Source organism: Ranitomeya imitator, chromosome 5 (assembly GCF_032444005.1).
Source record: "Ranitomeya imitator isolate aRanImi1 chromosome 5, aRanImi1.pri, whole genome shotgun sequence".
NCBI classification, from domain to species: Eukaryota; Metazoa; Chordata; class Amphibia; order Anura; family Dendrobatidae; genus Ranitomeya; species Ranitomeya imitator.
In genome coordinates, this window is record NC_091286.1 from 266177694 (window position 1) to 266200665 (window position 22972).

Consider the following 22972-nt stretch of genomic DNA (forward strand, 5'->3'; position numbering starts at 1 on the left):
AACGCCCTCCTGATGAGTGTAGCGAGTCTTCTGGCGAATGTGTGTTTCCCAGGTTTGTTGAGGTGTAGTCCGTCTCTGGCGAGGAGTCCATCATACCAATAATTCACACCGTGGTCCAGGAATCCAAATCCTTGTTGTCTGCACCATCGTCTTAGCCAGTTGTTTGCATCAAGGATCCTGTTCCATCTCCTGGTGCCATGCCCGTCTACTGGAAGGATAGAAGAAAAAACTACCTGTGCATCCAGTTCCTTTACTTTCTTCCCCAACTCTTCAAAGTCCTTGCAGATTGTCGGTAGGTCCTTCCTTGCCGTGTCATTGGTGCCAACATGTATCAGAAGAAATGGGTGGACGTCCTTGGAGCTGAAGAGCTTTGGTATCCTATCGGTCACATCCTTGATCATCGCACCTGGAAGGCAGCATACTTCTCTTGCAGTTATGTCCGGTCTGCAGATGGCTGCTTCGGTGCCTCTCAGTAGTGAGTCTCCCACCACCACCACTCTTCGTTGCTTCTTGGCTGTACTTTTTGCTGTCACTTGTTGCTGTGTGCCCTTTTCTTTTTTGCTTGCTGGTATTGCTTCATTCTTAGGTGTGCCATCTTCATCCTCTACAAAGATTTGATATCGGTAGAGCTGGTCATGCAGCGGTGTGGTCGATCGGTGGTTACGGCAGGTTATAGGCTTGCCGGAAGAGGTAAGTCTTCAGGTTCTTTTTGAAGGGTTCGATGGTAGGTGAGAGTCTGATATGTTGGGATAGAGGGTTCCAGAGTAGGGGTGATACGCGAGAGAAATCTTGTATACGATTGTGGGAAGAGGAGATAAGAGGGGACTACAGAAGGAGGTCTTGTGAGGATCGGAGGTTGCATGTAGGTAAGTACCGGGAGACGAAGTCACAGATGTATGGAGGAGACAGGTTGTGGATGGCTTTGTACGTCATGGTTAGAGTTTTGTACTGGAGTCTCTGGGCAATGGGGAGCCAGTGAAGGGATTGACAGAGGGGAGAAGCAGGGGAATAGCGGGGGGACAAGTGGATTAGTCAGGCAGCAGAGTTTAGAATAGATTGGAGGGGTGCGAGAGTGTTAGAGGGGAGGCCACAGAGCAGGAGGTTGCAGTAGTCAAGGCGAGAGATGATGAGGGCATGGACTAGGGTTTTTGCAGATTCTTGGTTGAGGAATGAACGGATTTGTGGAATATTTTTGAGTTGACGTCGGCAGGAAGTGGAAAAGGCTTGGATATGTGGTTTGAAGGAGAGATCAGCATCAAGGATTACCCCGAGGCAGCGAGCTTGTGGAACTGTGGAGAGTGCCCAGGCCAAATGTGTAAATGGAGAAGAGCAGGGACCTTAGGACTGAACCTTCTGGGACTCCGAGCGAAAGGGGGCGAGGTGAGGAGGTGGTGTGTGAGTGGGAGAGGTTGAATGTCCGGTCTGTTAGGTATGATGAGACCCAGGATAGGGCCAAGTCTGTGATGCCAAGGAATGAGAGGGTCTGTAATAATAGGGAATGGTCCACTGTGTCAAAGGCAGCAGACAGGTCCAGGAGGACGACAGAGTAGTGTCGCTTGCTCTTGGCGGTTAAGAGGTCATCGGTGACCTTAGTTAGGGCAGTTTCAGTGGAGTGGTGTGACCGGAAGCCAGATTGTAAGCGGTCAAAGAGGGAGCAAGAAGAGAGATGGGAGAACAGTTCAAGGTAGACGTGTTGTTCCAGTAGCTTGGAGGCATAGGGGAGAAGTGATATAGGGCGATAGCTAGATACAGAGGATGGGTCAAAAGAGGGCTTTTTGGGGATAGGTGTGATGGAGGCATGTTTAAAGCTTGAGGGGAAAACACCAATTGTTAGTGATAGGTTGAAGAGATGGGTTAGGGTTGGGATGAAGACTGTGAGGTTTGGTATGAAGTGGGATGGGATCGGGTCAAGTGCACAGGTGGTGGTGAGATGTGATCTTGAGAGTAGAGTGGAGAGTCGATCTTCTGTAATGGCCGAAGTTGGTTTTGGAGGTGGAGGGCTGGGAAGTCGGGAGGAAGGGCTCTGGGGGTTGTTGACCAAAACTGTCTCTGATGTTATCAATATTCTGCCTGAAAAATGAGGCAAAGTCTTCAACTGAGATGAGTGGGTAGGGAGGAGGTGCTGGGGGACGGAGGAGAGAATTGAAGGTGTTGAATAACTGTTTAGGGTTGTGAGACAGGGAGGATATGAGAAGTAGGTTTGTTTAGCTGTGGTGAGTGTGGTCTTGAAAGTAGTGAGGGACTGTTTGAATGCGATGAAGTGCTTGTTGGAGTGGGATCTTTTCCATCTGCGCTCAGCAGCCCTGGAAGCTCGCCTCAGTTCTTTGGTCAGGCTGGTGTGCCAGGACTGTATGTTGATTTTGCGAGCTTTGGTATGTGTAAGTGGGGCAGCAGATTCCAAAGCTACAGCTATTGTGGTGTTATATAAAGCGTCAGGGTCATCCGCATTGTGTAAGGAACTTATATCTGTGAGAGGGAGGAGGGATTCAAAGAATGAGTGTAGGTCAATGTGCTTAAGATTTCTGCAAGGGTGTGAAAGTTTGTGGGGTGGGGATTGTAGACATGGAGTGGAGAGAGAAGAGAATGTGAGAAGGTTCTGGTCAGAGAGAGGAAGAGGTGAGTTAGAGAGGTTAGATAGAGAGCAGAGGCGGGTGAAGATGAGGTCCAGTGTGTGGTCATCTTTGTGGGTGGCTGTAGAAGACCATTGAGTGAGGCCGAAGGAGGAAGTGAGAGATAAAAGTTTAGTGGCAGCTGAGAGGGAAGTGTCAATGGGTATGTTGAAGTCGCCCATGATGATAGTAGGGATGTACGCGGAAAGGAAATGAAGTAGCCAGGTGGTGAAGTGGTCAAAGAAGGTGGTGGCTGGCACTGGGGGGGGCGGTAGATGACAGCCAGTTGGAGGTTGGACGGGGAGTAGATGAGCACAGAGTGCACTTCAAAGGAAGGGAGGGTAACAGAGGGTGGCAGTGGGATTGGGGTGAAGGAGCAGGTATCTGACAGGAGAAAACCAACTCCTCCACCATGTTTGCTGCTGGGGCGGGGGTGTGAGAAAGGTAGAAACCACCATATGAAAGTGCAGCAGGAGATGCTGTGTCAGAAGGGGTGAGCCAGGTTTCGGTGATGGCGAGGAAGGAAAGTTTGGTAGTAACAAAAAGATCATGGATGTAGGAAAGCTTGTTGCAGACAGAGCGAGCGTTCCACAGAGCTCCTGTTAGTGGGACTGGGGAAGCGGGGGCTGGGTGAATGGGTATAAGGTTAGAGAGGTTACGAAAGGTTGTGATAGAGCGTGGATGGGAGGTAGAAATGACTGTGGGAATGTGGTGAGGAGGACCAGGATTTGAAGAGATATCACCAGCAATGAGAAGAAGCAGAGAAAGTGTTAGCAGGTGGGAGCAGGAGAGGGCATGAGGGGGCTGTCTGTGTTTGGAGACAGAGGATTGTATGTTAAGGAACAGTTTTGAGGAGGAGGTGAGTTGGATGGGGAGGACTGAAGAAGAGATGAACAGTTCCTTACTTGGTGTAGGGATCAGGGGAGTTAGCAGAAAGTGAAGGATTATAGGGGTGAAAGTGAAATCAAATAGAAACATTGCTTACAGTGACTGGCCAGTTACCTTCAGTTCCCTTCTGGTTCAATTCTGTTTTTTTAATTCTAAAATTAATCTTCACACTTCTAGGACACACTTATAGGAATCACACTGCAGACTAAAGTCATTGCAGACTTGAGCTATGCAATATATGTAAAACTAAGTGCGTTCAGGTGTGAAGCAGAGATGAGTGGTCTCTGTTCATCTATAGCACAGCCACGTAGTATATAGCACAGCCACGTAGTATATAGCACAGCTACGTAGTATATTGCACAGCCACGTAGTATACAGCACAGCCCATGTAGTATATAGCACAGCGATGTAGTATATAACAGCCCACGCAGTATATCTAGCACAGCCACGTAGTATATAACACAGCCCAAGCAGTATATAACACTGGCCACACAGTATATAACACAGCCCAGGCAGTATATAACAATGTGGGCACCAGACTTCTGCTCAACACAACTGATGGTCCCAACCCCATTTATAAGGCAAGAAATCCCACTTATTAAACCTGACAGGGCACACCTGTGAAGTGAAAACCATTCCCGGTGACTACCTCTTGAAGCTCATCAAGAGAATGCAAAATATGCATGTCCCCGTAGTATATGGACAATGATGATTCCAGAATTCGCGGCAGACTGTGCCCGTCGCTGATTGGTCGAGGCAACCTTTATGACATCATCGTCGCCATGGCAACCATTATGACATCTACGTCGATACTGTGCCCGTCGCTGAATCAGAAACGTGAGATGTCTACGTCCTTTATGACATCATCGTCGCTGTGCCCGTTGCTGATTGGTCGAGGCCGGGCCAATCTATATATTTTTTTTTTTTTTTTTTTTTTTTAATTTATTTATTTACTTATTTATATTTTTTTACTGGGTCACTGGCACAGTGTACAAGGGGAGATGTGTGTCACTGCACACGTTGGCGTCAGTGGTATCAAACCAGGATATTTTTCCTGGTGTTAGGAAGGTTAAAGAAAGCTGCATCCATAGGATGGTTTTATGGGAGCCCTCAGAGTGGGAGGGAGAGTGCCCAACACATATCTTCCTGCAGAGCCGACACCAGCATGTGTACTAGCAAGACCTGCGGTGATGTCACAATCATGTGATCGTCACATGGTCCTGGTTAAATTCCTGGACAGGAGAGACAGTCTGGGTGGTGTGTTGGGAGAGGAAACACTGCCACGGAGCTCCAAGGAGGAGCAGAGGACATTGCCAGGTGTCAAAAAAGGACTCTGTTATACTTTGTTTTGTTTTCCGTTAAGCCAGAAAGACTTTGCTTCTATTTTCTGAACCCTGCCTTGGTCTATGATGACTTCAATAAACCAGCAGGTGTTTCACCACCAAAGTGTTCCTTTTTCTACCTGAGGAAGCAGCTAAGCATGGCAACCCCTCACACGTGGTGTTCTAAGTGCGGGCAGCATTCCAGGAACACGTATAGAGACTGAGGACAATTGCATGTCCTGGGTGAAATCTGCCATTCAGAGCGAGACGACCACCAGCATCGAAGAGCTTGTGAAACATCTCGTCCAGGTACAGCAGCAACAACAGCTCAAAAAGAACTTTGAGACTGCTCAACTTCGAGACCTCATGTTCAAAGGGAGCTTTTGATAATGTCACTCTATGTAATGGGATTGCTCAAGAGCCGGAGGCTGACACCAGGTTAACTCATTTTGCAGTCAATGGCGAGTTGTTGTATTAGTTGACCAAATCGAGGGGGGTGAGATAGAGTAGCTGTTAGTTCCAGGACCCTATAAGTGAAGGGTTTTAGACATGGCCCATTCGCATGTTTTGGGGGGACTTCTAGGGGTAGAGAAAACTCAGAAGAGAGTAACAGAGGTTCTACTGGCCAGGGTGTTACCGAGAGATGCTAAATTATTGTAGATCCTGCCCCACCTGTCAGATAACTGCTCCTACTTCTCACTTCTGAAGCCCCTTAGTCCCGTTGCCTGTAATAGAAATCACCTTTGAGAGGAACGCCATGGACCTGGTAGGTCCTTAGTCAATTCTGCATGCGGCCATCAATACATCCTAGTGGTCATGGACTACGCGACCCGGTACCCAGAAGCGGTGCCATTGAGGAACCCTTCGGCTAACAGCATCGCCCAGGAGCTTGTCCATATCTTTGCCAGGCCCTGTTTACCTAAGGAGATTTCACGGACCAGGGCACCCCCTTTATGAGCAAATCGATGTGGGAGCTGAGTCGAGTCCTCCAGATTGCCCAGTTGCGGACATCAGTCTACCATCCGCAGACCGATGGCCTAGTGGAGCACATCAATAAGACCTTGAAGGCCATGCTCAAGAGGGTCGTTTGAGAATGAATGTTAAGACTGGGACTATCTGCTCCCGTTCCTGCTCTTTTCCCTCAGGGAAGTCCCTCAAGCCTCCACTGGGTTCTCACCGTTTGAGCTCCTGTCCGGCCGACATCCACGAGGGCTCCTGAACATTGCCAAAGAAATGTGGGAGGCTGAGGTCACGCTGACCGGAGTGTCATTGAGCATGTTGCCCAGCTGCAGAAGAGGATGGCTCACGTAATGCCCATAGTAAAGGAACATCTTCTCCAGGCACAGGAGGCCCAAGCAAGGGTATGCAACCGATCAGCAAGGCTAAGACAATTCCAGCCTGGGAGACCGCGTGCTAGTACTAATCCCCACGGTGAAAAGCAATTTCCCGGCCAGGTGGCAAGGCCCGTACAAGGAGGTGGAAAAGCTCAGTAACGTGAATTACAAGCTACACCAGCCCAGTCGCAGGAAGCTGCACCAGGTATAGCATGTGAACTTGCTCAAACCATGGCGGAACCGAGAACCACTGGAAACTCCTTGCCTAGGGGCCCATCCCGAAGCTAAGGTGGAGGAAGTCGTGATTGCTGAGACGCTAACGCCGGTACAAAAGCAACAATTACGCAAACTGCTGCAGCAGAATCGCGACCTGTTCTCGGAGTTGCCAGGGCGCATACAGGTTGTTGGGAGATCGTTGGTTGTTGGGGAATGATCAGGACCATTTTTTAGTCGCTGATCACCCGCTGTCATCGCTGGATCGGCGTGTGTGACGCCGATCCAGCGATGTGTTCACTTGTAACCAGGGTAAATATCGGGTTACTAAGCGCAGGGCCGCGCTTAGTAACCCGATATTTACCCTAGTTACCATTGTAAAAGTAAAAAAAAAAAAACAGTACATACTCACATTCTGATGTCTGTCACGTCCCCCGGTGTCCACAGGGTTAAAACGGCTTTCGGCAGGAGCGCTGCCAGCGCCGACCGTAAAGCAGAGCACAGCGGTGACGTCACTGCTGTTACTGCCGGCGCTGCCAGTCAGTGCAGGGAAGCTCTCAGCAGCAGCGCGTGCATTAGCAGCGCGTGCATTAGCAGCGCTCTTGCCGAAAGCAGTTTTAACCCTGTGGATGCCGGCGGGGGACGTGACAGACATCGGAATGTAAGTATGTACTGTTTTTTTTTTATTTTTTTTTTTACTTTTACAATGGTAACCAGGGTAAATATCGGGTTACTAAGCGCGGCCCTGCACTTAGTAACCCGATGTTTATTCTGGTTACCCGGGACTTCGGCATCGTTGAAACGGTCTTCAACGATGCCGAAGTCATTCCCCTGATCGTTGGTCGCTGGAGAGAGCTGTCTGTGTGAAAGCTCCCCAGCGACCACACAACGACTTACCAACGATCACGGCCAGGTCGTATCGCTGGTCGTGATCGTTGGTAAGTCGTTTAGTGTGACTAAAGCTTAAGGATTATGGAATTGTAGTTGTGGGTTAGTGTTAAGGGGGGCACTGTAGAGTAGGAGATTAGATTGTGTTGAGAACTGGTTTCAGTCAGAGTAGTGACAGTTGAGAAAGGGGGACGGAGCCAGTGTAGTGGCAGGGAAAGTGCCTTTCTGAGGTAATTTTCAGGTAGTGGGAGAAGCTAGAGCAGAGTGAGAGTGAGAGGAATTGTTCTAGAAGGAGTAGTAGTAGTTGTGTGGTGAGTTACAGAGATACAGTTGAAAGAGACAGAAGAAGCACCGAGGGAAGCAGGTCTGGAGATGTTAGATCTTAAAGCACGTGAAAAGCGAGGCAGTCTGGGAGTGTAGGTGGCTTGTCTGTGGGTTACCTCCCGTGACGTCCCGGACTTACGGTCTGAACAGGAATTGCAGAGGCAACCTAATTTTTCACCCAGGATGGGGAAAGTGGACGGGGAGCACCTAGTACCAGAAAGCTGGAATTCCCAGGGGACTGCGGGTCTGGAAGCCACGGTGCTAGAAGATAAGCTGAAGGAAAAGACCAGGGAAAGTGCAGGATAAGTTCTTATGTCTTTTGAAGATTGTTGGATTAAGTCTGTTATAAAGATGCACAAATTGAGTAAAGTTTTATTGAAAATGAATCGGGACTTTGATAACATTTGTGTGTGTCTGAGATGGATTGGAGCCCTGTATGCTGTGAAGGATTCTGACTCACAGGTGGGTGAACTACTTGACACACACAGCACACCACAAAATGGACATGATATTTCTGTAGCGGAGTGTCAGGGTGTGATGAGGAAGCAGCAGCAATCCTTCGATATGGCTACCACCCTGGCCCCCGTTACAGAAGCACCCCAGGAGAATCTCAAAGGAGGTGAAGAGAATGCTGGACCTTGGGGTACAAGGAGTTAAGAAGTGGATGGTCACATTGCATTGTCTTAGTACCGATGCCCAAAGATGAGTGGTGGTTTTGTAACGACTACCGTAGGCTCAATGAGGTTCCAAGTTTTGATGCATATCCGATGCCCCGCATGAATGAACTCATTGAGCGACTGGGGTCCGCAAGGTACATCACAGCCCTCGACCTGACAAAGGGGTACTGGCAGATCCCCATGTCCCAAAGTGCCAAAGAGAAGATGGCCTTCTCAACGCCGGATGGGTGTTTCCAGTGCACCAGAATGCCCATCGGACTGCAGGGGGACCCATCTACCTTTCAGAGGGCGATGGATCGACTCTTGGCTCAGCACAAGAAATATGCCACAGCCTACTTGGATGACTGTCATTTTCAGCCCTGACTGGAGTTCGCACCTGCCAAAGATACAGGCGATCCTCGATGCATTGAGAAAAGCAGGATTCATCATAAATCCCAAGAAGTGTGCCATTGGGAAGAAAGAGGCCAGGTACTTAGGTTACACTGTCAGGAGAGGTGCGATCAAGCCCCAGTTAAATACGATAGAGGCCATTCAGAAGTGGCCTCTCTCCAAGAAACTAGTGTGGACGTTTCTTGGGATTGTGGGGTATTACCGACATTTCATCCGAACTTCGACATAATTGCCTCACCGTTAACAGATCTCCTCGTAGGCACCAAGTCAAAGATGGTGAAATGGACTCCTGACACAGAGAGGGAGTTTCAAGAGCTAAAGCAGGCTCTGTGCAAGCATCCGGTTCTGGTCGCACCCAACTATAGTAAAGAATTCATGTGCAGACCGATGCTTCAGAAGTTGGGTTTGGGAGCCGTGATATCACAGAAAATCAATGTGAAAAGCATCCCATCCTGTACCCGAGCCGGAAACTCATTTTGCGAGACAAACTATGCAATAGTTGAGAAAGAATGCTTAGCCATAAAGTGGTCCGTCGACGCTCTGAAATACTACCTGCTAGGCAGTAGGTTTAAAGTTAGTGTCGGACCATGCCCCTCCGAGATGGTTAAGAGAGAAGAAGGGCAAGAACGCCAGGGTGATTAGGTGGTTCTTAGCCCTTCAAGACTTCCTTTCCCACTTAAAGCATAGGCCAGGGAAGCTGCAAGGATGTTCTCTCCCGAATTCCCTGTTTAGTGTCTGAAGCTGCAAAACCCCCGATTTTGGGCAGAGGGCGTCAGCTTTGCACATCTTGGCATCAGCGGAATAAAACCAGGATATTTTTCCTCAAGCACACTAAGTGTTGGGAGGGTTAAAAAAAAGCTGCATACATGGGATGGTTTTATGTGAGAGCATTCAGAGTGGGAGTGAGAGTGCTCACCATATCTCTTCCTGCAGAGCCGACACCTGCATGTGTACTGATCATCACATCGTCCTGGTTAAATACCTGGACATGAGAGACAGTCTGGGTGGTGTGTTGGGAGAGGGAACACTCGCATAGAGCTCCAAGGAGGAACAGAAGACATTGCCAGGTGTCTGTACCGTATATACTCGTGTATAAGCCGAGATTTTCAGCTCATTTTTTGTGCTGAAAAAGCCCCCCTCGGCTTATACACGAGTCATTGTCCAGAAAGCCAGCGGGGGACGGGAGCGGTGGAGCAGCAGCAGGAGCCGGCGGCTGTGATATCATACTCACCCTCCTCGCGCCGTTGCTGAACGTCCCTGCATCTCCGTTGTCCAGTTGCGGCAGCTCTTCCTGTGCTGAGCGGTCACGTGGTACCGCTCATTAAGGTAATACACCATGTTCCAAATTATTATGGAGATGACATTTTTCTCGGATTTTCCTAAATGGTCGGTGCAAATGACAGTCAGTCTAATAAAAGTTATCACCCGTTAGAGTATACATCCAATTTTATTGAATAAACCTCCCAATGATAACAGTATAATCTCCAAAATGAAAAAAAACTCAAAATGAACTGATCCAAATTATTAGGCACAGTAGAATTTCTAAACATTTGATATGTTTTAAAGAACTGAAAATGTTCATTTGTGGAATTTGCAGCATTAGGAGGTCACATCACTGAACAAAAAAAGCTATTTAACTCCAAAACATCCTAACAGGCCAAGTTACATGTTAAGATAGGACCCCTTCTTTGATATCACCTTCACAATTCTTGCATTCTTGAGTTTTTGGAGAGTTTCTGCTTGTACATCTTTGCATGAAGTCAGAATAGCCTCCCAGAGCTGCTGTTTTGATGTGAAATGCCTCCCACCCTCATGGATCTTGTGCTGGATGATACTCCAAAGGTTTTCTATAGGGTTGAGGTCAGGTGAAGATGGTGGCCACAACCATGAGATTATCTCCTTTTATGCCCATAGCAGCCAATGACTCAGAGGTATTATTTGCAGCATGAGATGGGGCATTGTCATGCATGAAGATGATTTTGCTCCTGAAGGCATGTTTCTGCTTTTAGACCATGGAAGAAAGTTGTCAGTCAGAAACGCTATTTACTTTACAGAGGTCATTTTCACATCTTCAGGAACCTTAAAAGGCCCCACCAGCTGTTACCCCAGGATTCCGGCCCAAAACATGATTTCTCCACCTCCTTGCCGACGTCGTCCTTGTTGCGACATGGTGGCCATCCACCAACCATCCACTACTCCATCCATCTGGACCATCCAGGGTTGCTCAACACTCATCAGTAAACAAGACTGTTTAAAAATTAGTCTTCATGTATGTCTGGGCCCACTGCAACCGTTTCTGCTCATGAACACTGTTTAGGGGTTGCCGAATAGTAGGTTTATGCATCACAGCAAGCCTTTGAAGGATCATACACCTTGAGGTTCGAGGGACTCCAGAGGCACCAGCAGCTTCAAATAACTGTTTGCTGCTTTGCAATGGTGTTTTGGTAGCTGCTCTCTTAATCCAATGAATTTATCTGGTAGAAACCTTCCTCATTATGCTTTTATCTGCATGAACTCTGTCTGTGCTCTGTTTCAGTCACAAATCTCTTCACAGTATGATGATCAAAGTTTTTGTGAAGTATATAATTTTTTCATACCTTGTCCAAGGCATTGCACTATTTAACGCTTTTCAGCAGCAGAGAGATACTTTTTATTTCTCATATTGCTTGAAACCTTTGGCCTACTTAAAAATGATGTGGAACATCATTTTTAAGTAGTTTTCCTTTAATTAGAATCACCTGGAAAACTAATTATCACATGTGTTTAAGATTGATTTCATTTATCTATTGAGCCCTGAGACACAATACCATTCACAAGTTTATTTGAAAAACAAAACAATTAAATCTTTATGACACTTAAAACCAATTTGAATAATAATTTGGAACACAGTGTAAATATGCACATGTCTCCACTCCCATAGACGTGGAGTGCATATTCATTATCTTAATGAGCGGTACCACGTGACAGCTCAGCACAGGAAGAGCTGCAGCATCGGGACAACGGAGATGCAGGGACATGCAGCAACAGCACGAGGAGGGCGAGTATGATAGGGGAGGACGGGAGAGCTGGGTCGAGCCATGCATACAGGGATGGGACAGGGGAACCCAGCCATGCATACAAGGATGGGACGGGGGAGCTCAGCCATGCATAAAATGATGGGAAGGGGGGGGGAGTGTAATGTCTAATTCTGGAGCAACCACTGTTATTTTTAAAACAGTCTTTAAACTTCTGGAAAGTGAGGACACCAATTGCTGGAGTTTTGAGAAATTTTTTGTGACTGGAGCAATATATATCTATAAATATATACCGTATAGACTTGTGTATAAGCTGACTCGAGTATAAGCCGAGGCACCTAATTTTGCCACGAAAAATAGAATTATTCTTACCGTTAATTCGGTTTCTAGTAACCCACCACGACAGCACACCTGGAGGATGTTACCCCTTTCCTAATAGGGACAGGAAATGACAAGAGGTTAAATAACCCCTCCCTCATCCTCCCCTCAGTGTTATTATAAAGGACCACAGGAGAATGAATGCTTCAAATTATATTTATTCTTTTCAGAACGTATATTAAGCAAAGGGAGGGATTACTCCTGCTGTCGTGGTGGGTTACTAGAAACCGAATTAACGGTAAGAATAATTCTATTTTCTCTAGTAACCCCCCACGACAGCACACCTGGAGCAGTTCCCAAGAGTAATTTTTAGGGAGGGACTACAGCACTAAGGACTTTTTCTCCGAAGGCTAAGTCTTCTTTTGACATCAGGTCAAGCCTGTAATGTTTGGAGAACGTATGGACCGAGGACCATGTAGCCGCTCTGCATATTTGCTCGATGGAAGCACTGGCTTTCTCGGCCCAGGAGACAGCTGTTGCTCTAGTAGAATGGGCTGTAAGCTTTCATGGTGGTGGAAGGCCTTGAATTTGATAAGCCTCCAGGATTGCTCTTTTGATCCAATTTGCAATTGTGGATCTGGAAGTCTTCTTCCCCTTATTCTGGCCGAGAAGATGAATAAACAGATTTTGATCTTTCCTAATCTTTTCTGATGCATGAAGATAATAGAGTACCATTCTTCGAACATCCAAAGTATGGAAATGTTCCTCTTCCTCATTCTTTGGTTCTTGATAGAATGATGGAAGAATTATCTCCTGCGATTTGTGGAAATCTGAGACGACCTTTGGGAGAAAGGATGGGTCTAATCGTAGGATAAGCCTGTCCTGAAGAATCTTCATGTAGGGCTCGTTGATTGACAGGGCTTGTAGTTCACCCACTCTTCTGGCTGTTGTTATAGCTACCAGGAAGGTGGTTTTCCAAGCGAGTTTATCCATGGTTATGGAAGATAAGGGTTCAAATGGTGGCAGTGTAAGTCCTTTCAGGACTATATTCAGGTCCCAGGATGGAACTATATTTATGGGTCTTGGAGATATGCGGGATGCCGCCGTCATGAATCTTCTTATCCATCTATGGTTGGCTAAAGACTGGTCAAAATAAGAGCTCAAGGCTGCCACTTGTACCTTGAGGGTGCTGGGTCTGAGACCCTTCTCCAGCCCATCTTGTAGAAAATCCAGGATCTTGGCTAGGTTTGGTTTATCTGGGTTAGGTTGCTCAGGAGCACACCATGTGATGAACGTCTTCCAGATCTTTTGGTAAATAGAATTAGTAACCGTTTTGCGACTTTTTTGTAATGTTCCAATTACCCTCTTTGATAGTCCTCTAGTTCTCAGAATTGAGAATTCAGAAGCCAGGCATTTAGGTGTAGCCTCTCGGGATCTGGATGCAGTATTGGCCCCTGGTAGAGAAGGTCTTTGACCGGTGGAAGTGCTATTGGCCCATCTATCTTTAGACTGATGAGGGCCCCAAACCAACCTCTTTTGGGCCAAAGTGGAGCCACTAGGATCACCTTGAGTTTTTCTGCCCTTATTTTCTGCAGGACTTTTGGTAGGACCGGCAATGGCGGGAAAGCGTATGCTAGCGAGAATGTCCATGGCTGGACCAATGCGTCCGCAGCTAACCCCGGATTCATCGGATCTAGCGAGAAGAACTGGTCTACCTTTGCGTTCTGACTGTTCGCGAACAGGTCCACTTCTGGCTGTCCCCATTTTTTGACTAGTATCTGAAAGACTTCTGGGTTTAGGCTCCATTCTCCTGGATGGACCTCTGTTCTGCTCAGGAAGTCGGCTTGTACGTTTATCTCCCCTTTTATGTGTAGGGCGGATATGGAGAGAACATGTTCTTCGGCCCACGAAAATATTCTTGCGGATATTCTTTTTAGATCTTCGTGTCTTGTACTTCCCTGGTGGCGAAGGTGGGCAACTGTTGTCATGTTGTCTGAGTATATTTTTAAGTGGGAATTTTGTACAAGAGTTACCGCCGCTTTGAGAACTTCTTCTACTGCTTTTAGCTCTTTGAAATTCGAGGATTGTTGTGCTATTTCGGCTGACCAGAATCCCTGGAATATGTGCTGGTCTACCGTAGCTCCCCAACCTTTTCCACTGGCATCTACTGTTATGGTCACTGCTGGTACCTGCAACTAGGGAACTCCTCTCATTAAGTTCTCTTTTTGTAGCCACCATGTTAATGAGGACTTTACATGCGGTGGTATCCGGATCTTTTTGTCTAGAGAACCTGGGGATCCGTCCCAGCTTGACAGAATATGTGTCTGAAGTATCCTGGTGTGGGCTTGAGCCCATGCCACCATCTGGATGCAAGATGTCATGGTACCTAGAACCGACATGGCCCATCTTAGAGATACTCTCTTCTTGTCCCGCAATGTTCTTATCCTTGATGTAAGCAGGGATCGTTTTTGTTCAGGCAAGAAAGATGTTTGTCTGTGGGAGTCTAATAAGACCCCTAAAAAGATCTTCGTTGTGGACGGAACCATATCCGATTTTTTGGGGTTTATCACCCAACCCAGGGATGACAGGATCTGGACTGTTTGAAGATGTTCCTGTAGAATTGGAACCGTGGGAGCCACTACCAAGAGGTCGTCGAGGTATGGGATTATGCATATCCGCCGACTTCTGATGTACGCCATCACCTCGGACATGACCTTTGTAAAGATCCTTGGAGCTGATGATAGTCCGAATGGGAGGACATTGAACTGGAAGTGGTCTATAACTTCTCCTGTTTTACCCTTTCCCCTGTATTGAGGAGTATGCTCCTGCTGAGCGCGGAAGGGTCTTTTCCTAGGGTTTCTAGGTTCTGGTAAGGTCTTTTTCTTGTCTGAAGCCTTCTCCAAAAGGTCATCCAAGGCTGGTCCAAACATATACTTTCCTTTAAAAGGAATAGAACACAGCCTCATCTTGGAAGTCATATCCCCAGACCAGGATCTTAGCCAGAGTGCACGCCTTACCAAGTTTGACAGTGCGGATGATCTCGCCGTCACTCTCACGGATTCTGCGGAAGCATCTGCTAAAAAGCCTGTTGCTTTCTGGAAGATAGGCAAGGAGGCTAGAATATCTTCTCTCGGGGTACCTGAGGACAAGTGCTCCTCTAGCTGCCCCAGCCAGCGATGCATCGATCTAGCCACGCAGGTGGATACTGAATTGATGTTCAGTAAAGACGCTGACGTTTCCCACGACTTCCTTAGTAGTCCGTCCATCTTACGTTCCAGAGGGTCTCTCAGTTGGGAGGCATCCTCGAATGGTAGCGTGGTCTTTTTGGCTACTCTGGCAATCTGGACGTCCACTTTTGGAACTTCAGACCAGCATGACGCTGTCTCGGCATCCACAGGAAATCTGTCTTTAATTTCTGCTGGAGTAGTCAGCTTCTTTTCTGGGGATTCCCACTCGTCCAGAACTAAATCCCGGATGTTTTGGTGAATAGGAAACACCTGACGCTTCCTAGAACGAAGTCCTCCAAACATCTCTTCTTGCACTGACTGGGCCGTCTTCTCTTCCTCAACCTCCATAGTTTTCCTTACAGCCGTAAGGAGTTCTTCTATATCAGATGAAGAGAAGTAGTATCTCTCTTGCTGGACAGTTTCAGAGTCCAGGGATAATTCACCCTCCTCTGGGGGTTCGTCCGACGTCTCTCCTTGAGAGTCCTCCTGCTCTTCCTCCTGTGGATTAAGTTTCCTTTTCTTAGCCTCAGGAGGGGCACTAGGAGATGGTGTAGGCTGGGAAAGAGTGGCCAGAGATGTTTTAATCTCCTGCTGGATTAAGGTTTTAATCTCTTCTATCAGGGATGGCTGTTCCTCTCTGATTATTTTGTCTGTGCATTCTTTGCACAATGATTTCTTGTATGAAGAGGACAGCTTCTTCATACAAACTGCGCATTTGCGGATAGTTTTTGTTTTGCTTCCTGATGTGGGTTCCTTGTCCCCCTAAAAAGGAAGGGGAGAAGGAATCATAAGACTACAACCCACATCAGGGAATGGACACCCTGGGCCAGATTACTTACTGGGGCCGGGATGGTGCTGGGATCTGCAAGAGCAGAGCGCGAGGCAGACGTCTCCATGATTTTCACCACACTGTGGTCTTACCTGAGACGTCTTCTTGTCCGGGGCTCTTAAATAGGCGACCGGACACAGAACCTGTCCTCCTGTGAGAGGACCTCCTCATCCAATGTCCGGATGTGGGGGGAGAAAGACCGCCGATATCCACGCTAACTGACATGCGTTCCAGCGTGGAACGCAAAGGAGCCTCCTGAGTACTGAAGCCGGCCGGCGTCTGACGTCACTTCCTGCCGCCGGCTTCAGACCGGAAGCCCTCATCGCGCGCACAGCGCTGGAGGAGGAGAGGGGCTGGAGAGCTCAGGGAGGCCTCCAGCCGAAGAATGCCGCCCAGACCTTGCCTTGTCGGTGCGGACTGGTGGCGGAAGTCCCGAGTCCTGGAGAGACGGGAGCAGCGCTCGGGGAAGAGAGGTAAGTCTGTTCCCCAGCTGCCCGGCATAGAATCTGTTTCTCCCTGGTGACCGCTGCCGGCACAGCACACCTGGGATGACCTCTTCATCCCTAGTAGGGACAGGAAAAAACACTGAGGGGAGAATGAGGGAGGGGTTATTTAACCTCTTGTCATTTCCTGTCCCTATTAGGAAAGGGGTAACATCCTCCAGGTGTGCTGTCGTGGGGGGTTACTAGAGAAAACTGGGTAGGCTTACTGACTCGAGTATAAGCCGGGTATGCACTGTCCCCTCATGCCTGTCGTTGTATGCACGGCTCCCCCATCCCTGTCATTGTATGCACTGTCCCCTCATCCCTGTCCTTGTATGCACGGCTCCCCCATCCCTGTCCTTGTATGTATGGCTCCCCAGTCCTTGTATGCATGGCTCATATTCCCTATCCTTGAATGTATGGCTCCCTGGTCTCTGTCTTGGTATGCATGGCTTTATATCCCTTATTCTTGCATGCATGTTTAACCCTTTCACGACATGCGCCGTACTATTACTGCGCATGTCGTGTCACCCCCTTTGATGTGGGCTCCGGGGGTGAGCCCACATCGAAGTCGCGACATGTCAGCTGTTTTGTACAGCTGACATGTGCGCGCAATAGCGGCGGGTGAAATCGCTATTCACCCGCCGCTATTAACCTGTAAAATGCCGCTGTCAAACGCAGACAGCGGCATTTAACCGGCGCTTCCGGCCGGAAATGATGTCATCGCCGACCCCCGTCACATGATCGGGGGTCGGCGATGCATCAGGAAGGTAACCATAGAGGTCCTTGAGACCTCTATGGTTACTGATGCCGGCCTGCTGTGAGCGCCCCCTGTGGTCGGCCCTCACAGCACACCTGCATTTCAGCTACATAGCAGCGATCTGATGATGTTAGATGTCTATGAACTCGTAATGACCTAGAGAATCACAATGGCAGGTTAGTTTTAGCATTTAATGAACCTAGCAAAAAAGCCAGACAAAAAACAAGTGTGGGATTGCACTTTTTTTGCAATTTCGCCGCACTTGGAATTTTTTTCTCGTTTCCTAGTAAAAGACATGGTAAAACCAATGGTGTCGTTCAAAAGTACAACTCGTCCCGCAAAAAATAAGCCCTCACATGACCATATTGACGGAAAAATAAAAAAGTTATGGCTCTGGGAAGGAGGGAAGTGAAAAATGAAAACGCAAAAATGAAAAAGGGCCGCGACTTGAAGGGATTAAAAGAAAAAACAAAACATCCTACTCACCTTCCCGGGCGCCCTCGCTGCATTTCGTTCTGGCACCAGCAACTCTTCTTGCCGAGCGTGGCCCCGCTCATTAAGGTAATGAATATTCACTCCACTCCTATGGGAGTGGAGAGGCATGCATATTAATTACCTTAATGAGTGGGGCCATGTGATCGCTTGGCCGTAAATGCTGCTGGTGCCAAAACCAACGAGATTAAGTGAGGGTGCGCAGGAAGGTGAGTAGGATGTCATCTGGAAGCCGGCGGCTGTCACTGTGCGCTATATTCATTTCTCTTTAGTAGCGGGCACAGCTACCGCCGCTGCCCCCAGCTCCTGCCTCTGTGACCCGCTGCTCTGCCGCTCCTTCTCCCCCGCCAACGCTCTGGGACAACTGACTCGTGTATAAGCCGAGGGAGCAGTTTTTTGTGCTGAAAAACTCTGCTTCTACACGAGTATATACGGTAGATATATACTGTAGATTTTAAAAGAAACACATTAATGTTATTGTTATCAAGAGTTGCCATCCTTGTTTTTATATCCCCCTCACTTCCCAGTGCAAATGCTTTAACACCTTTCAAACATGTGCTGTTCCCACAAAGAAGTATATGTATGGTGCTGCTATATCCGGTCATCGTGCAATGATGAGGTTCCAATAGATGCTACTGCGCAGGCGCCGCCATCTTTTAGAGAAAAAAAAAAACAAGATAGTCTCCACCAAGATGGCGCCAGTGGATCGTCAATAGATGCTAATGCGCAGGCACCATCTTGGCGGAGACAAATTTTTTTTCCCTCTAGAAAGATGACGTCAACAGCGCCTGCGCAGTAGCATCTATCGAATCGCTGATAGATGCTACTGGGCAGGCAGCGCCATTTTGAGACAGAATTTTTTTTTTCCTGAATAAATTTATACCAGAGAATAAAATAAATTAAATGCATATTATAGATGTGATCATGCTGCAGCGCCGGCACCTGCTGAATGCGATTTTTTTTTGTTCAATACATATAATATTCAGCATGTAAAATAGGGGGCAGGTCACTGAGGGACCAATGACCTGTCATAAAGCATCAGTATGAATATATAATCAAAGCACCACATGAAGACCCCCACAGGCCGCCCCAGAGCACGTGCACATCATTAACTAAAAAATCAAAATAAAGATTAAACAACCACAAGATGGATTTCATCAATCAAGGTATCATTGTAATCAGTATAAAGGCGCCAACCTGACAGTGTCTGTAGGTTACTCAGCACAATTCTGCTGACAGATTACCTTTGAGTCCAGGCCAAACAGTAAACAATGGCATGTGATTTAAGGCTACCTTCACACTAGCGTCGTTTGGCCTCCGTCGCTATGCGTCGATTTGCTGAAAAAACGCATCCTGCAAAGTTGTCTGCAGGATGCGTTTTTTTCTCCATAGGCTTGTATTAGCGACGCATTGCCACACGTCGCAACTGTCTTGCGACGGTTGCGTCGGACCGTCGGCACAAAAAAACGTTGCTTGTAACGTTTTTTGGTGCGTCGTGTCCGCCATTTCCGACCGCGCATGCGCAGCCGGAACTCCGCCCCCTCCTCCCCGCAACTCACAATGGGGCAGCGGATGCATTGTAATAATGCATCCGCTGCCACCGTTGTGCAGCGTTGAGACAGGATGCGTCGGCCCGACGCGCTGCGACGGGCCGACGCTAGTGTTAAAGTAGCTTAGACACACAAAATGCCTCTTTAAAAGACCTAAGCACAGGCAAAAAAAGTACTCAAAATCATATATTAACACTTACCTTTTCAGCATAGATGGATTGTACAGATAGATTTTCATGAATTGCCTTTCTTTTTCATGGTATCCGTAGAATGGGCTATAGAAAAAACAGTGCTGTTAGAAAGGTATTATAACTTCTACATCTAAAAATATACGCAATAAATCATCTGTAATTGAATTTACATTGATTACTAATGAAATGAACAAATCTAGACTCGGTTCACATTTTGTTATGTTAAGTTGGTGGATGTGCTGAGAAAGGTCATGGGGCAAATGGTGAACGTAGCCATAAAGTATATTTTTTGTGGACAGTGCATGCCACTATATGGCTACAGAAGGGTACATGTAATTGCCTTCCATTAAAGACTCCAACGTAAGACTGATTAATTCTACGTTCACACTTCCAAATGTAACATTTTGTGCTGTAGTTCCCTTTTCTTTTTCCAATTGTCATAACTTTATTTTTTTTTGTCAGCCAAGCTGTATGAAGGCTTGTTTTTTGATTGGAAAGTTTATAGTTTTGAAAAACATTATATCCATATAACATAATGAAAGAAAATAGAAAATAATTCCCAGTGGGGTGACCTGGTGAAAAAGGATGGCTCCCATCACTGGGGCACGGTCGAAGGCCGGCCCCCGGCACTGGGGCACGGTCGAAGGCCGGCCCCCAGCACTGGGGCACGGTCGAAGGCCCGCTCCCGGCACTGGGGCACGGTCGAAGGCCGGATCCTGTCATTGAGTCTCTGTTGAAAGTCAACTCCCGCTATTATGGCACTGTTGAAAGCTGGCACCCGTTATCAGGGCACTGTTGAAAACCGCCTCTTGTTATGATGTTACTGTGGCTGCTCTATTACGGCTTTCATTCTCTGGATGTAAAGAAGAATGTTTTTTATACACTGACAGCAATGGTAGATAAATTGGTGACAGGCTACTGATAAACGACCAGCTTATCACATTTATTTGCTCATTTTACATCCACTAATATCCCCTAATATTTTCTTATCATGTCATTTTATGAATTTAAAGATTAAGTTGGCCGTAAACCAAAGTTTTCTTTCAATTTTGTGAAAATTTTTTCTTTCTGATACAAAGAGGCCATTACTATTCCCAAATGCTGAGACTATGCCAGCAAAATAATTTTCCTAAACACATGAAGAATGCTACCATGACAGGTCATAACCAAAATGACACTTTTGGAATATCACTTGAGATAAAGTGACCCTGCCTTCCCACATTGTAGTAACACAGTCTAGGCTGCCGTCACACTAGCAGTATTTGGTCAGTATTTTATATCAGTATTTGCAAGCCAAAACCAGGAGTGGGTGATAAATGCAGAAGTGGTGCATATGTTTCTCTTATACTTTTCCTCTAATTGTTCCACTCCTGGTTTTGGCTTACAAATACTGATGTAAAATACTGACCAAATACTGCTAGTGTGACGGCAGCCTTAGGCTAGGTTCACATTGCGTTAGGGCAATCCGTTTAGTGCATAGCGCTAGCGGATTGCGCTAACGCAATGCCTTCAGAGGGATCGCGTTTTCCGATCCCGCTAGCGCAGATCCCCGATCTGCACTAGCGAGGAACGGACCTTGGACGCAAGCAGCGTCCGAGGTCAGTCACAAAATAACGGCACATCGCTAACGCGTGCCGAAAATGGCATGCGCTAGCGATGCGCTACAGATAAAAATCACATTGCCGTCAATGGGTGCGCTAACGGACCCGCTGCATGGCGTTAATTGCAACAATTTCGCCGTGCAACGGAGTCCGTTAGCGTTAACCCATTAACGCAATGTGAACCTAGAAAAGAAAAAGTAATGCGATTAATTCATTCTGCATCATGCCTGTACATAGGCTAAGCGTATAAACGCATACTCACACTCCAGAAACCAGGGTGATCTTGAATACATGCTGAGTGTTGGCGGACGGATTGCCTAAGGCCACATTAAGTGCCCGGTCAATGCTGAATGCCACCTGCCTGAGATAGCGATCGTGATCTTTCTGGCCATATCCATCATAAGGTACATACAGATAGGGAAAGATACCATGAAGATGCAGGCATGTCTTCTGACCTAAAAAAGACAACATGAAAACATCCTTTTATTAGTATGCCATGCACAATGCGTTGTAAAACTGAAACCCCCAAGAAGTCTCATAAGGCAATGCTAATTATACCACATGTTGGCCAAGCATTCTGGACATCATAGTCCCACTAATTGTTACTGGACAATTCCATCACCTTTGTAATTTTATTTTTGTTACACCCCTTATTAAAATAGTACTGGCCCCTAATGATAGTAATGCCCCCATAATTTCTAAAAGTAAAAAAGGCAACAAAAAATTCCATGAAAAGATGTTATACACATTGACACATGCAATTTTTCAGGGGGAAAAAATAAATTAAGTAATAGAGGTCAATTTGAGAAATGCCACAAACTGCATGAAAAAATGGCATAATTAAGGGTATGTGCACACGTTTTTTGAGGTGCAGAAACGCTGCAGATCGGCAATTGATTTACAGTACAATGTAAAACAATGAGAAAAAAAATGATGTGCACACTTTGCGGAAAATCTGCTGCGGTTTAAAAGAAGTAGCATGTCACTTCTTTTTTGTGAATCTGCAGCGTTTTTGTACCCATTCCATTATAGAAAACTGCAGGGGTAAAAACCGCAGCAAATCCGCAAGAAAACCGCAACAAAAACACACAAAAGACTCAATGGAACCGCACAGAAAACGTGACAAATCCGCAGGTGCGTTTTCTGCCAGGAGAGGCAGAATCCACACCAGAAATTCCTAAGCCTAATTCGCAACGTGTGCACATAGCCTAAAGCAGGCTGAGACTTTTTATTTAAAAAAAAAAAGCAGGACACACATAAAAAAAATTTCCCTATTAACTCTTAGCAAAGTTTAGGCTTAGAAAAACATTTTTATTGTAGAAAAATGCAGAGTTTAAAGGGACACTGTCACCTGAATTTGGAGGGAACAATCTTCAGCCATGGAGGCGGGGTTTTGGGGTTTTTGATTCACCCTTTCCTTACCCGCTGGCTGCATGCTGGCTGCAATATTGGATTGAAGTTCATTCTCTGTCCTCCGTAGTACATGCCTGCACGGGGGCAATCTGCCTTGTGCAGGCATGTACTACGGAGGACAGAGAATGAACTTCAATCCAATATTGCAGCCAGCATGCAGCCAGCGGGTAAGGAAAGGGTGAATCAAAAACCCCAAAACCCCGCCTCCATGGCTGAAGATTGTTCCCTCCAAATTCAGGTGACAGTGTCCCTTTAAGGTTATGTTCACACGTTACATTTTTGCTGAGGGATTTTTCAGCAGGGAAAACCTGCTCTCTTGGCAGTAAAGAAGCTGCGTACAAAAAAGGTTTTGCTGCATTTTTGTTGTGTCTTGTGTATGTTGAATCATAAGGAGAATGCCCTAACGTTTAAAATATATACTTTATTATTAAAACCAAGGCCAACTGCCGT

At 46.9% G+C, this 22972-nt stretch overlaps 1 protein-coding gene across 1 annotated transcript in view; it reads right to left on the reverse strand.

Moving 5' to 3' along the window:
- Nucleotides 1-22972, reverse strand: part of REV3L (REV3 like, DNA directed polymerase zeta catalytic subunit) — a 291259-nt gene that overhangs the window by 171150 nt on the left and 97137 nt on the right. The window contains exons 2-3 of the mRNA XM_069726145.1: nucleotides 21372-21564; nucleotides 19518-19592 (exon numbers count right to left, since the gene is read on the reverse strand). Coding sequence (XP_069582246.1) covers nucleotides 19518-19592; nucleotides 21372-21564 — 268 coding nt within the window. The remainder of the gene's footprint in view (nucleotides 1-19517; nucleotides 19593-21371; nucleotides 21565-22972) is intronic.